The sequence below is a fragment of the Octopus bimaculoides genome, chromosome 11, assembly GCF_046866305.1.
Source record: "Octopus bimaculoides isolate indiv1 chromosome 11, ASM4686630v1, whole genome shotgun sequence".
Lineage (NCBI taxonomy): Eukaryota > Metazoa > Mollusca > Cephalopoda > Octopoda > Octopodidae > Octopus > Octopus bimaculoides.
In genome coordinates, this window is record NC_142938.1 from 69,831,852 (window position 1) to 69,846,997 (window position 15,146).

Sequence of the window (15,146 nt, forward strand, 5' to 3'; positions counted from 1 at the left end):
TTAGGTATGTGTGCATTTTGATTACCACACGTCTTTGGACTGATAAGTGTGTATAAATTTACCAAAATACATATTGTCGCAAGTTCTTTTGTGTGTGTGTGTGTCTGTAGAGAGAGAGGAAGGGATTATTGTATGAATAATGCGGCTTTAATTAAAATGAAACCGAATAATGGGTATTACAGTATATCGGCACATAAATATATTACGTTGATATACTGTTGCACGTACTCTATCTATGCATGCATGTACGATGTGTATATAAAATTTTATTGTCGTACGTTCTTTCTTGCGTTAAGTTTAATAGAAAAAAAAAAAATTAACAAGTTCACGTTAATTTTTTTTTCTTAAATCGATAAATTAGGAACGTTAAAATATTTTTTAAAAACTTTACCCGTAGTCAGTGTTTATAGTTTGACTGTTGAATTATATTTTGTGTGTTTTTAAAAGTTTTTTTTTCTTTTTATAACTAACACAAATATATCACATACGACAAAAAACACGCACAATTCGATGTCATAAAATAGAAACTATAACTCTACATGTGACTATGATTAACTCCAGTTGACACAGAATTAGGAGTAGAAAAAAAAATGAGAAAAATATTTTACTACGCGTAACGTAAAAAGAAAAAAAAATTACTAGGCTTCCACAAGGAATACGCCACGTATATATTATACATAAACTTTTTGCATCTTAAAGTAGGAATGGCAAATAATTTCGTTTTGTCATTGAGGCTTCTGGGTTCGCTTCCTCTGCATGGTAGTTTGAGCAAGTATTGTTTTCCAGGAACTTATGTAGCGGTTCTTTGGATGGATTTTACCTCCAACTGAAAGGAACATGCCCCTTCGACTTTGTTAAGGGTACACACGCTGCGGCGGCGGAACCTAGTTCAATGATTAGATAGTTCAGTTTGATTGAAGAACAGGAATCTTCATATTTGTGTGTGTGGTTGAATAAAGACTTTGTTTTGCAACCTCATCGACCTTGATTCATTCCTACAGCATGGAATCTCGGGATAATGTCATTTTCTAGAGCACTGAGTGGACCAATATCGTGTGAAGGTAGCTTGGGTAGATAGAAACGGTATAGAAGCTCACCTGTTATGATTGTACTTATTTAAATGTACAGCATTATCCACTAACAAATGTAACATTTAATGGTCTTCTCAGGCAGGATCAGTGTAACCATCTGTACCTTTTGAATTACTGGTACAAATGTGTGTATGCCATGTTAAAAGCACCCAGCATACACTGTAAAGTGGTTGGCATTAAGAAGGGCATCTAGCTGCAGAAACTAAGCGAAATCAGACTGGAACCTGGGGCAGCTCTTCTGCTTGCTAGCTCGGGTCAAATCCTCCAGCTATGCCAGCATGGACAACAGACGTTAAATGATTGTGTGTATGAAGATGTGTGGCTTAATGGTTAGGATATTCAACTCACAACTGTAAGGTCTCGGGTTCAATTCTCAACAGCACATTTTGTCTTTGAGCTAGACATTTTATTTCATACAAGTAATTTTTATTTGCCTGTCGTGGTACTTAAATGAGAATGAGATGTAAGGTGACAACGTTTTTGAGATTCCGGTTCAAATGACATGAGTGTTTTTGTTTCACTTTTGACACGTAGTCTAATGACTGAAACCAGTAAAAGATAAAAAGTTCCCTACGTTTTATATGACAGAAGTTTCTTGTGTTTCAGGTGAAGTCCTCCTGTTGGGAGAGACCGAGAGAAAAGTTTGTCTTCATTCTTAGTCTGTGAGAATTTTGAACAATGTACATTAACAGGGAATGTCAAAGAATTAAGAATTGTGCGTGTGGAAGAGCTTGAAGTGGAGTGAGAGAAAACCTGTCTCTTAAATTCTCTCTGACTACTTACATCTCATCAATATGTATAAAAATTTTCGTTTTCAGTCTTCCCCCATCCTCCACTCCTTTGGCTCTCCTCATCTCTCAAATTTTAGATTGGTAGCATGCTGTCAAATTGCACTATTTCAGCGTTTGTTGACAGAACTTTTTCTGTTCCTTACATTATCAACTCTAGAGTTCCCCAGAGTCCAGTCGTCTCCTTCCTCTGCTCTCTTCCCTCTAAAAATCAATGACCTTTTCACCGTCATGTCCAACAACACACATTCTTATACAGATGATAATAATTTTCATTCTTCTCTAATCTTCCCCAGCCATGCATCATCCACATATAACAGAGACACAACAAAAGACTATGTTGATTCCATGAAGTGAGACTTCGAAAGCAACCTCTGTTAGTGCCAGGCCGATCATGTCTTTTTGTCAACATTAAGAAAACATGCATGCTCTCATAACACATACCACTCAACTAGAGCCCTTACAGTTGTTCCAAGTGTTGGGTTCTGCTATTACCAAAGGCACATCTTCTCAGCTACAACTGCATCCCAACAGGTAACTCTTCTCTTTGGGAGCAGTTACTAGATACAATCTTAGCTTAATTCCTCGCTCCTTCCAAGCAATCATTGACTTTTTAGAAAACTCGGGTGAAGTTCTCATTGGAGTACTCCCACAATTGGTGTTGTGCTGCTGCTACACTCACAGGCATCCCTGATGGTATCCAGATGAGAGCCATCTGAACAGGTGCGGAGCTAGAGAGTGTGCCGCCTAGAGTGACCTTTCCGTTTGCTGCCCCTGGACCCCACAAAAAGCATTGCCAACAGCAGACCCAAAAGTGCCACCCGGTGTGGACTGCCCCTACTGCCCTACTCTAGCTATGCTAGTCCATCTGACCAACTGGTATAAAATCACTAATACACCTCATCTTTTCATTCATCTGCATTCTGTCTCCTTTCTCTGCCTTTTCTGTCACAACTATAATGGCCTCTGTTCCTCACAGCTGGTTGGGCTAGTGCCACCTCTACTTAAGCATACCTGACTTTCCTCCTCATTTCTCTTGCTGTCACACTCCCAGGCCTTATGTTGAGAACCACACTCAATCCTTCTTCCCCAAAAGGTTCGCTCTCTTCTCATGTCTTTCCCATACATGTTGACTTTCAATAATTCATGAGTAACATTAGCATAAGACTATATATATTTACACATGTGTGAAATTTGACTGGTGAATTCCACTGCTGCCATCTGCGATTGATTTTAGTTTAAGAGGCAGAGAGAAATACACACACACACATATATATATGCACACACACACAAACATATATGCACACACACACGTGTACACATTCATATACATCACATAGCCATGTGGCTATGTGGTAAGAAGCTTGGTTCCCAACCACATGGTTCCAGATTCAGTCCCACTGTGTGGCACCTTAGGCAAGTGTCTTCTACTATAGCCTCGGGCCAACCAAAGCCTTGGGAGGATTTATTAGACAGAAACTGAAAGAAGCCTGTTATCTGTCTGTCTGTCTGTCTGTCTGTCAGAAGAGAGGAAAATAGAGAGATAATTAATAATTATTAATTTAAGAATTAGACGACATCACTGACAGCTGTTTTGATTCCAGACCTTTATAAATTAATTACCATAATTAAAACCATTTAAAAGTCAAATCTCATCAGAGTTGGCTAAATATATACAATTTGGTGTTCAAATTTCTGCTTGTTGAGTATACAACTCCAAACTGTATATATACATATATATATAAAGTTCAAAAACAATCTCTGGAGACTACCAGCCTAGTTTTTGACCTATTATGTGTGTGTGTATACATTCCTACATATATATATATATATATATATATATATATATATATGAATGTACACACACATACACACACACAATAGGTCAAAAACTAGGCTGGTAGTCTCCATAGATTATGTTTCTGAACTTTATATATATATATATATATATATATATATATATATATATATATATATATATATATATATATATATATATATATATATATCCAAGAAAGTTAGGGGTTGTGAATCCAACCAACTAAGGGATAATATCTATCCAATATACCGTTGGTAGAATATCCAATTATTAATACACAAGTGTTTTTTCATTGCATGGCAATTACATTACCGAGTGTAATAAATGGGTGAGGGTAAAAAGTTATTTTACCATTAATTTACAGAGCAATAAGAAAATGGAGAGGATCAATAGGTGGTATTCATCAACTTATAGACATTATATTGTGTCAATTTACTTGTTTATTTGTTTACTAAAAGGACAATTATAACAATATACATACATGTATAACATATTATGCTTTACATATATAATATATAAATTATAAAATATCAGTAATTATTAAAATATAACATATAGAAATAGAAATTGGGATAATATCTTACAGCTGTTTCAGCCAAGAGGCAATAATACCTCATTCTACCTTTATCCCTCCAGTGGACTGAAGTAATTAGTAGATGAAATTGAGGTACTTGGGTGATTCTCTAGGCTTCGTCATTGATTCATTTGTATGCATATACATGCATTTATGTATGTACATTTAAGTGTAGGTATATGTGTTTATGTATATGTTTGTATATGTAAAAGTATGTATATATGTGTGTATTTATATTTATAACTTAACCTTATGTACTTTCTAAAATCTCTGACGAAGCCTAGAGAAACATCCGAGTGCTTCAATTTCATCTACAAATTACTTCAGTCCACTGGAGTGATAAAGGTAGAATGAGGTATTATTGCCTCTTGGCTGAAACAGCTGTAAGATATTATCCCAATTTCTATTGCCATATGTTATATATTTTAATAATTACTGATATTTTATATTTTATATATTATATATGTAAAGCATAATGTCATACATTTATGTATATTGTTATAATTGTCCTTTTAGTAAATAAATAAATTGACATAATATAATATCTATAAGTTGATGAATACCACCTATTGATCGCCTCCATTTTCTTATTGCTCTCTCTCTCTCTCTCTCTCTCTCTCTCTCTCTCTCTCTCTCTCTATATATATATATATATATATATATATATATATATATATACAAGAACACAAATGGGTCAAAGGTTCACTACACCTGTTTCAGATGCATTCTTTATTGATGAATAATTCAATTATATCATGTAAAAATATAAAAAACATTTTCTTCACGTAAATTAAAAAAAATTGGTTTGAAGAAAAATTCAACACAAGATGTAGATTGACCCTCTCATTCAGGCATCATGTAATATATATGTGTGTGTGTGTGTGTACACATATACATACACGTACATACTGAGAGAGAGAGAGAGAGAGAGAGAGAGAAATTATATGCAATATATAAATATATATAAGGCGGCGAGCTGGCAGAAACGTTAGCACGCCAGGCGAAATGCTTAGCGGTATTTCGTCTGCCGTTACGTTCTGAGTTCAAATTCTGCAGAGATCGATTTTGCCTTTCATCCCTTCGGGGTCGATAAATTAAGTACCAGTTACGCACTGGTGTCGATGTAATCGACTTAATCCCTTTGTCTGTCCTTGTTTGTCTCCTCTATGTTTAGCCCCTTGTGGGCAATAAAGAAATAAGAAATGTTAGCACGCCGGGCGAAATACTTAGCGGTGTTTCGTCTGTCTTTATGTTCTGAGTTCAAATTCCGCCGAGGTCGACTTTGCCTTTCATCCTTTCGGGGTCGATTAAATAAGTACCAGTTACGCACTGGGGTCGATATAATCGACTTAATCTGTTTGTCTGTCCTTGTTTGTCCCCTCTGTGTATAACCCCTTGTGGGCAGTAAAGAAATAGGTATTTCATCTGTCTTTATGTTCTGAGTTCAAATTCCGCCGAGGTCGACTTTGCCTTTCACACTTTCAGGATCGATAAATTAAGTACCAGTTGCGTACTGAGGTCGATCTAATCGACTAACCCTCTCCCCCAAATTTCCGGCCTTGTACCTAGAGTAGACAAGAACATATACAGATATAGATGTGTATTATACATACATCACCAAAAACACTCCTACTTTCTTTTCTCTTCTCTATATTTCACTATCTCCCACTCTCTTCTCCTCTCTCGCCCCTGCATCTTTCTAATTTGTTCCTCTCCCCCCTCTCTCTCTCTTTCTAAAACATCACCACTTTCAATTTTATATAAAACGGCCAAGCAAACTTACTTTTAACCACTTTTTTAATAAATCCGATAACGGAAGAATGCTCTAAAATTGTATATCATTGCTATATAAATTTAGGGTAAAATACCCCCCCCCCTTTTACCTGCACCCACTTATTGCACTTGGTATAACACTAGTGTAACAATAATTGGGTACCCTTCCTGCAGTATATTGGATAGATACTATCCCTTAGTGGGTTGAATCCTCAACCCCTAACTCTCTTGGATTATATATATATATATATATATATATATATATATATATATATATAATCATTGAACATCCTGACTACCTTATTATATATATATATATATATATATATATATATATATATATATATATAATCATTGAACATTCTGACTACCTTATTATTCTCAATATATATCCGTACATCACTACAAAAGCTCTCTCTCTCTCTCTCTACACACACACACACATGAATATGGGAAATTGTGTTAATGTAATGTATATATATATAATTATAAGTTTGAAAAAAGTTACAGCAGTTACAATTATGATATTTGTGTCAAATTGTAGGGTAAGTCAGACACAAACGTGTGAATGGAAAGCAAAGGGCGTCTGTGTTGACTGTTAGTGTTTTGTTTACAAGATCAGCTGCTGGCGAGTAAACACGTATCTAGTAGTAAGTAGTTCTTGTCGGTTGCAACCAGACCACTCGTCTCCTCTTCTTCTTCTTCTTCTTCTTCCTTCTCAAACAACAACAACGTATATATCTGACTTAATCAGATTAACACAGGTACATGAGCGCGGTAATGAAGACGGCGGAGAAAGAAGGTTGGGGGGGGGGGGGGAAGAAAACTGGGACGGATATTGATGTAAACAACGATCACAAGGGCACCTTTCTTCGCTGGCTTTCGGTTAATGATGATAATGATGGTGGTGCATAGTAGTCGTGGTGCTGATACAAACGATATAATAATTTCGTCCAACCCATGCCAGCATGGAAAATGGACATCCAAAGTTGTTGTTGATGTGCGCGTGCAAAATGCTCCGGGTAGGAAGGTGGCATTGATTTGTAAGTTAATAATATGTATATGGATGCATATATATGTGGACAAATTAAAGCTGAGTATGAATACTGTAGACGTACATACTTATGTTTATTTATACAGCTGTATTTTTACAAGTATACATACATACGAACGAATGTATACACATGTATGCATGCATGTATACATACATACATAATACATAAATACATACGTACTTACGTACATAATACATAAATACATACGTACATAATACATACATACGTACGTACGTACTTACATATACACATGCATCCATGCATGCAGACATTCATTCATCCATACATATATACGTACGTACGTTCATGCGTATGTACACAGACACACACACACATACATACATGCATAATGCATAAATACATACATACCTAATGCATCAATGCATACATACATACATATATATATATACACATGCAGACATTCATTCATCCATTCATACATACATACATACGTTCATACGTATGTACATACACACACATACATACATACATACACACACATACATACACACATACATACATACGTATGTACATACACACACACACACACACATACATACATAATGCATGTATACATGCATACATTGACAGGAACAGTAGACTTTCCTGAACCAGCAATAAATATATCACATCTCTAGAACTCTGCTTTGTGAGAGACAATATTGATTGTGCCACAGCAGTGGGGTCGATTTAGAGGTGCGTTGTTTAGTGTTTAGGGTGTTGCACTCCTGATCATAAGATTGTGGTTTCAATTCCTGGACTGGGTGGTGTGTTGTGTTCTTGAGCAAAACACTTGATTTCATGTTCCAATCCACTCAGCTGGCAAAAACGAGTATTCCAACAATGAACTGGCATTCTGTCCAGTGGAGATAATAATATATATATATATAAATTCTTTTACTGGCTTCAGCCATGCTGGAGCACCACCTTTCAGTGTTTTTGGGTCTCCTTTCTGTACAGCTTTTGGTGAACTGGATGGCTACACCAGGCTCCAATCTGATCTGGCAGAATTTCTACAGTTGGCATTAGGAAGAGCATCCAGTTGTAGAAACTCTGCCAGATCAGATTGGAGCCTGGTGCAGCCATCCGATTCACCAGTCCTCAGTCAAATCGTCCAACCCATGCTAGCATGGAAAGCGGACGTTAAACAAGGATGATGATGATGATGATGATGATATATGGATGGATGATTCTCTGCCAGTTTTGGTGATGAAGATTCAGCTGTCAGTTAATCTGAATTACCCACTCATTGAATTAACACATAAGTGACCAAGCATTGCACAAACATATCTCTTCTTAATATAATTCCTAGGCAGAATCAGCATGGCATGGTTGTACCTTTGAATTACAGCTACAATTTGTATGACAAGCTTCGGTACAGTTTCTGTTTATTGAATCTCACTCACAAAGTATGGGTTGACCCAACGCTACTGAAATTGATATTTGCCCAAGATACCACACAGTTGGGATTGAATATGAAACACCCAAGAAATTGTGTCTGGTGTCAAAATTGCTGTTTATTTACTCCAACACTGAACTCCTTGTGTTGATTTAACATTTTTATAGTGAATTGGAAATCATTTGCTTTTTATGTATTATAGTTAATTTTTATAGTTTTAATCTGAATGGACGCTGGCTACCTTGTCTACCCAGATGGTATGTCCCTGGGATGGACATGGGGGATGCAGAGTGTTACTTAGCCCCCAAATTAACAACCTTACTAGTGCTGGTGGCATGAAAAATAGCATCCACTACACGCTATAAATTGGTTGGCATTTGGAAAGGAATCTAGCAGTAGAAATCGTACCAAAGCAAACACTGGAGTATGATGTAATTCCTGGGCCCATCAGATCGTATCAAACTATACAACCCAAGCCAGCATAGAATATGGACATTAAACAATGGCTTCAAATTTTGGCATAGGGCCAGTGGGTTTGGTGGGGAGGGGGGCAGGCAAAATGATTAAATCGACCCCGTGCTAAATTGATTTTATTGACCCCCGAATGGGTGAAGGGCAAAGTCAACCTTGGTGGAATTTGAACTCAGTAGATAAAGGTGGATGAAATGCAGCCAAACATTTTGTTTGATGTTCTAACAACTCTCTCAGCTCGGCGCCTTAATATGGACATTGAGAAATGATGGTGAAATTGGCTGGGGTCCTGATTCAGCAGAGATTCAAGACACAACCATTTTCCTCTCCTTTTCTCTCTTTCTGTTCAGAAATTTTTGTAAAAGGTACAGAGGAGTGGCTGTGTGGTAAGTAGCTTGGTTACCAACCACATGGTTCCAGTATCAGTCCCATTGTGTGGCACATTGGGCAAGTGTCTTCTACTATAGCCTCGGGCCAACCAAAGCCTTGTGAGAGGATTTGGTAGATAGAAATTGAAAGAAGCCTGTGATATATAAATATATATATATGTGTGTGTGTGTGTGTGTGTGTGTTTATGTTTGTGTGTCCGTGTTTGTCTCCCCACCGTTGCTTGATAACCGATGTTGGTATGTTTATGTCCCCATAACTTGGCAGTTCAGCAAAAAAGACCAATACAATAAGTACACAGCTTCCAAAGAATAAGTCCTGGGGTCAATTTGTTCGACTAAAGGCAGTGCTCCAGCATGGCCGCAGTCAAATGGCTGAAAGAAATAAAAGAATAAAAGAATACTGCATTATCCAGCTTTTTTTTTTTTTTAGACAATAGTGTAGTTTGAGCAGTTGCTATGTCTAGTTGGTTGTACGATGATGTAGAAATATTTCCATTGGTTAATTGTTTGTATTGACGTCAGACAGACAGCTGAAATGATTTCACCAACATTTATTTCCTATTTCCTCATTATAAATTCTGTTGTTTTCTATGAGATCTGTGGTATGGTGTGTGAGTGAATGAACGACAGTTAGCAGTGCAATAATTACAAATGAAGGTGAAGACAAAACCTTGATCAAGGATGATTTAATGTTTGTTTGCATGAGAGAATTGTTACAATCATTAAAATTCATCATGAGTTTTAATTTGCCAATTATAGAACCTCTATGATTTCTTAGTCTGCTAGAAATAGTAGCCAAATATAATTCAAATCATACCCTGCAGTCTTAAAAGCAAGCTCACTTTATACAATGGATTTCTGAATTGTCAAGGGGACAATCATCAGAAAACAAATTCCCTTACTCCTGTAATATCAGACTGTGTAGATCTGGAGTTCAACTGTGTAACCTGAGCCCTCACACCAGTATATAGAAACTTGATCTTACAAGTGAAGTTTTTGAACAATTCAAACATTCTGAGTATCTTCCACAAGCTTGACTGCTTTACTCTGCCAAATGCTTTTATGAAGTCAATGAAAACCACAAGCAGAGCCTTATTCTGTTTCACACATTTCTTTCTCAGTGACAGAATACCATATCCATGAGGCTTCTTCCTATATATATATATATATATATATATATTTATGCGCCCTTTTCCAGCCTAGCTAGGCTCATGGGCCTGGTTTCCTGATTTCTATGGCATATGTGTTCCCCCCAGCTGGACGGGACGCCAGTCCATCGCAACATTACTAAAAAAACAGGAAGAAAGAGTGAGAGAAAGCTGGAGCGAAAGAGTACAACAGGAGTCACCACCACCCCCTGCCGGAGCCTCGTGGAGCTTAGGTGTTTTCGCTCAACTTCGCTCAATAAACACTCACAACGCCTGGTCTGGGAATTGAAACTGTGATCCTCCAACCGTGAGTCAGCTGCCCTAACCACTGGGCCATTGTGCCTCCACTATATACACACACACACACACACACATATATATATATATATATATATACATACATACACACACACATATTTTGTTTCCATCTCCCAAATTTGTTCACAAGGCTTGGGTCAGACTGGGGCTATAGCAAAAGACATTCAAAGTGCCACATAGTGGGACTGAACGCAGAACCATGTGGTTGGGAAGCAAACTTCTTACTACTGTCATGCTTTTATGCTATTGGAGCTAAAAAAAAAAAATATGACAAGAAGTTACAAGTATTTATTTTGCAAATTCAATTGGCTCCCATTGATATGTTAATTCCAGACCTTATATAACTACACACCCCAATGTACAGTCTCTAACTCACACTGGCTTATGGTCAACACTTGTTTGAGGCTTGAAACAAACCAATATTTTTGTTTCTGTTTTATTTTAAATCCTTAATTAAAAGTGACATATTTGTGTAAATTAAACTGTTTCTGTGTCCACCCAGAGGAGGACTTTTACGTTAATTTTAGCTCAAATCATTAAGAATGCTGTTGTTGTTGTTGCTATTATCATTATTAAATTGAGGTTATGTGACCTCCCTGTTTTATGTCAACTAAAGACAGATAAAACCCTGTTACAATGTTGTTAACTGTCTTGTTAAAGTCTTCACCCTGACACAGTGTAAACACAATGTCTGTCTCCAAACTGGGGATGAATTCCAATATCATGTGATGTTATTTTTTTGCCCTTTTAAAATCAACCAGAAAATTGAAGAACTTCTGTGTTCTGATGTCACAAATAGTAGCCATTTGAAAATACTCATACTCTATCAAAAAAAGAAACAAAAAAAAAATGTTGTTTTGCTAGAATGTTATATCTATTCTGTTGTGTCTGGGGAGAGTCATTTTCTTTTTGTGCCTTATAATTTAATACACTCACCGGTAAAATTTCCACTTACTTCTTATTTTTATTCTCCTAAAATTTCCGTTGCATCTTGCAACCTTTTCAATAGTCTTGACTCTCATTGATATGTTAACTCCAGACCTTATATAACTATCTATTCTTTCATTCTTTTACTTGTTTCAGTCATTTGACTGTGCCATGCTGGAGCACTACCTTAAAGGGTCTTAGTTTAGGAAATCAACCCCAGGACTTATTCTTTGTAAGCCTAGTATTTATTCTATCAGTCTATTTTGCCGAACTGCTAAGCTACAGGGATATAAACACACCAGCATCGGTTGTCAAGCAATGGCAGGAGAGGGACAAACACAGACATAAACATACACACACACACATATATATCTACTATATATTTGTGAAAAGGGCAGACATTGTCTCACAAGTAGTTGTGCAGGCAAAAGTGTTAGTAAATGTGGTCGGATTGACCTGAAAATTTGCACACTTATGTTAAAAGTGGTGGGGAGTTTGCTGAATTGTAAGGCATGGACTCTAGGGCAAAATTCCTCATCTTTAAAACGTGGCCCGAGTAGACCCGTATGAAATCAGGTTATAATACTAGTATATATATATATATATATATATATAAATAATCATCATTTAATGTCCACTTTCCATGGTGGCATGGGTTGAATGGTTTTAATAGGATCTGGTGAGCTGCAAGGCTGCTTTGAACTCTAATGCCAGCTCCAATGTCACACACACACACACATGGTTTAAATGTAAAAAAAACAAGAGAAGACAGAGACAGATGAGGGAACAACAAAGAAGGTCTATTGGGATGCTCATGAAAAATGGAAGTCGTTGATATTTCGAGCCTATGCTCTTTGACGAAAAGGAATGAAGGAAGAAAGCAGAGAAACAAAATGCGCGTCTGGATTAACAGTTTCACATGTCAAATATATGTATATAAATACACACAGTGGAGGCGCAATGGCCCAGTGGTTAGGGCAGCGGACTCACGGTCATTGGGTCGCGGTTTCGATTCCCAGACCGGGCGTTGTGAGTGTTTATTGAGCGAAAACACCTAAAGCTCCACGAGGCTCCGGCAGGAGATGGTGGCGAACCCTGCTGTATTCTTTCACCACAACTTTCTCTCACTCTTACTTCCTGTTTCTGTTCTACCTGTAATTCAAAGGGCCAGCCTTGTCACACTGTGTCACGCTGAATATCCCCGAGAACTACATTAAGGGTACACGTGTCTGTGGAGTGCTCAGCCACTTGCACGTTAATTTCACAAGCAGGCTGTTCTGTTGATCGGATCGACTGGAACCCTTGACGTCGTAAGCGACGGAGTGTCAACAACAACAATGAATATTCATGTAAAAAAACTAATAAATTCATGGTTTATTTTATTCATAACAAACTTGACAAATGGTTTTATGTTGTGAAATGGATGATTTAGAATTTGAAATATTAACAATAAAAAATGAAAAAGAAAAAAAAGAAACATAAATATAAATTTCCCATTTTTCAGCTTCAGCATTTTAACAAAATAGGAATTTTCAAATAACATTATATTATTGAGTAAAATGACTGGAATGAGGATTTTAACCTTTAAAAAAAAAAAACCGGAAATATTATTATTTCAATACAAATCAACTATGAAAAAACTGTTTTGTGCGAAATTGAAATCCAAGTAATACTTATTAACAAATATATGAGTATTCAACAAAGATCTCTGTTCACTTCATCAGCTGTAAATAAAATTGAGTTTTGAAGTTGTTTTAACTCATTAAGTATTGAATCACAAACCAGGAAGACATCAGGGTTCGAATGCTTATGTAAATGTCATAACCTTATTATTACAATTCTGTTCAGGTGTGACAATAAAACAATCTGGCAGTTTGTGAGTAGGGAAGAGATGTTTTGCATACATTACAGCTCTCTTGGAATAGCAGGAAACAAAGATCTCTAAAAGAGGATTGTTGATAAGTACGCATAAGTGGGCTGGCTACACCCCTGGCAGAGGCCTTGGATTTAGGTCTCACTTGGCTTGCCGGGTCTTTTCACGCACAGCATATTTCCAAAGGTTGATGTATGTTAAAATCCTTTCAGAGAATTTGAGTGCAATACCCGTGGAAATAAAGATAGTCAAGATATTGGGTGTAATCAAAGGCTTCAGTAATCCACAACTTGGAGCTGATAGACTTTTGGACCTTTTTTCAAGAGGTAACCGTGATTGTTCAGGGAAGTCAGGAAGCCTTCAAAGTCTATCATCTGGAAATTGAGTTCCTGCAGAAGAAAAAAAATTGGAAAGTTATATTACTCTTTTACTTGTTTCAGTCATTTGACTGCAGCCATGCTGGAGCACCGCCATTTAGTCGAGCTAATCGACCCCAGGACTTATTCTTTGTAAGCCTAGTACTGATTCTATTGGTCTCTTTTTGCCGAACCACTAAGTTATGGGGACGTAAACACATCAGCATTGGTTGTCAAACACAGACACACAAACATATACACACACACACACATACATATATATATATATATATATATATATATATATATATATAGATATATATATATATATACACACATATATACGACGGGCTTCTTTCAGTTTCCGTCTACCGAATCCACTCACAAGGCTTTGGTCGGCCCGAGGCTATAGTAGAAGACACTTGCCCAAGGTGCCACGTAATGGGACTGAACCCGGAACCATGTGGTTGGTAAGCAAGCTATATATATATATATATATATAAAAGTGCACAACATTTAAATTTTGCCCAGTTGGAAATGGATGCAACCGCTAGATTCAAGCATACCAGTTATGACCATTACATCCTTCCATTTATAATAAAAGTATGAACTGAGAGAAATTTGACTGTTATTTCTAGCAGCTTGAGCGACCACATACAGCTCCCTTGCCTAAAGGCAACGTTGACCTTGGCATAATTTGAAATCAAAAGCACAGAGAACCACAACGAATACCACAATGGACTGTATCCAATACAAACTGAGTGACATTGCAAGTAATTTAGTTTCCCAAATAAACAGTTTGTACTTAGAGAATTAAATCCGTCTTGATTTAGAGTTGACATGAAATGTGTTATGTTTGAGTAAAGGACTTACTCTTTTACTTGTTTCAGTCATTTGACTGCGGCCATGCTGGAGCACCGCCTTTAGTCAAGCAAATCGACCCCGGGACTTATTCTTTGTAAGCCTAGTACTTATTCTATCGGTCTCTTTTTGCCGAACTGCTAAGTTATTGGGACGTAAACACACCAGCATCGGTTGTCAAGCGACTTGTTGAATATTGATTTCAAATTTTGGCACAAGGCCAGCAATTTCGAGGGAGGTGGTAAGTCGATTACATTGACCCCAGTGATCAACTGGTACTTATTTTATTGCACCTCCTCCAATG

General features: G+C 37.0%; 1 protein-coding gene across 2 annotated transcripts in view; it reads right to left on the minus strand.

Annotated features, from left to right (window-relative positions):
* Nucleotides 1–13,096: 13,096 nt before the first annotated feature.
* Nucleotides 13,097–15,146, minus strand: part of LOC106876704 (DNA helicase MCM8) — a 62,331-nt gene continuing 60,281 nt past the window's right edge. For both annotated transcript variants that reach the window (XM_014925367.3, XM_014925366.3), the window contains exon 29: nt 13,097–14,014. In XM_014925367.3, the coding sequence (XP_014780853.1) occupies nt 13,901–14,014 (114 nt within the window). In that variant the 3' untranslated portion in view covers nt 13,097–13,900. The remainder of the gene's footprint in view (nt 14,015–15,146) is intronic.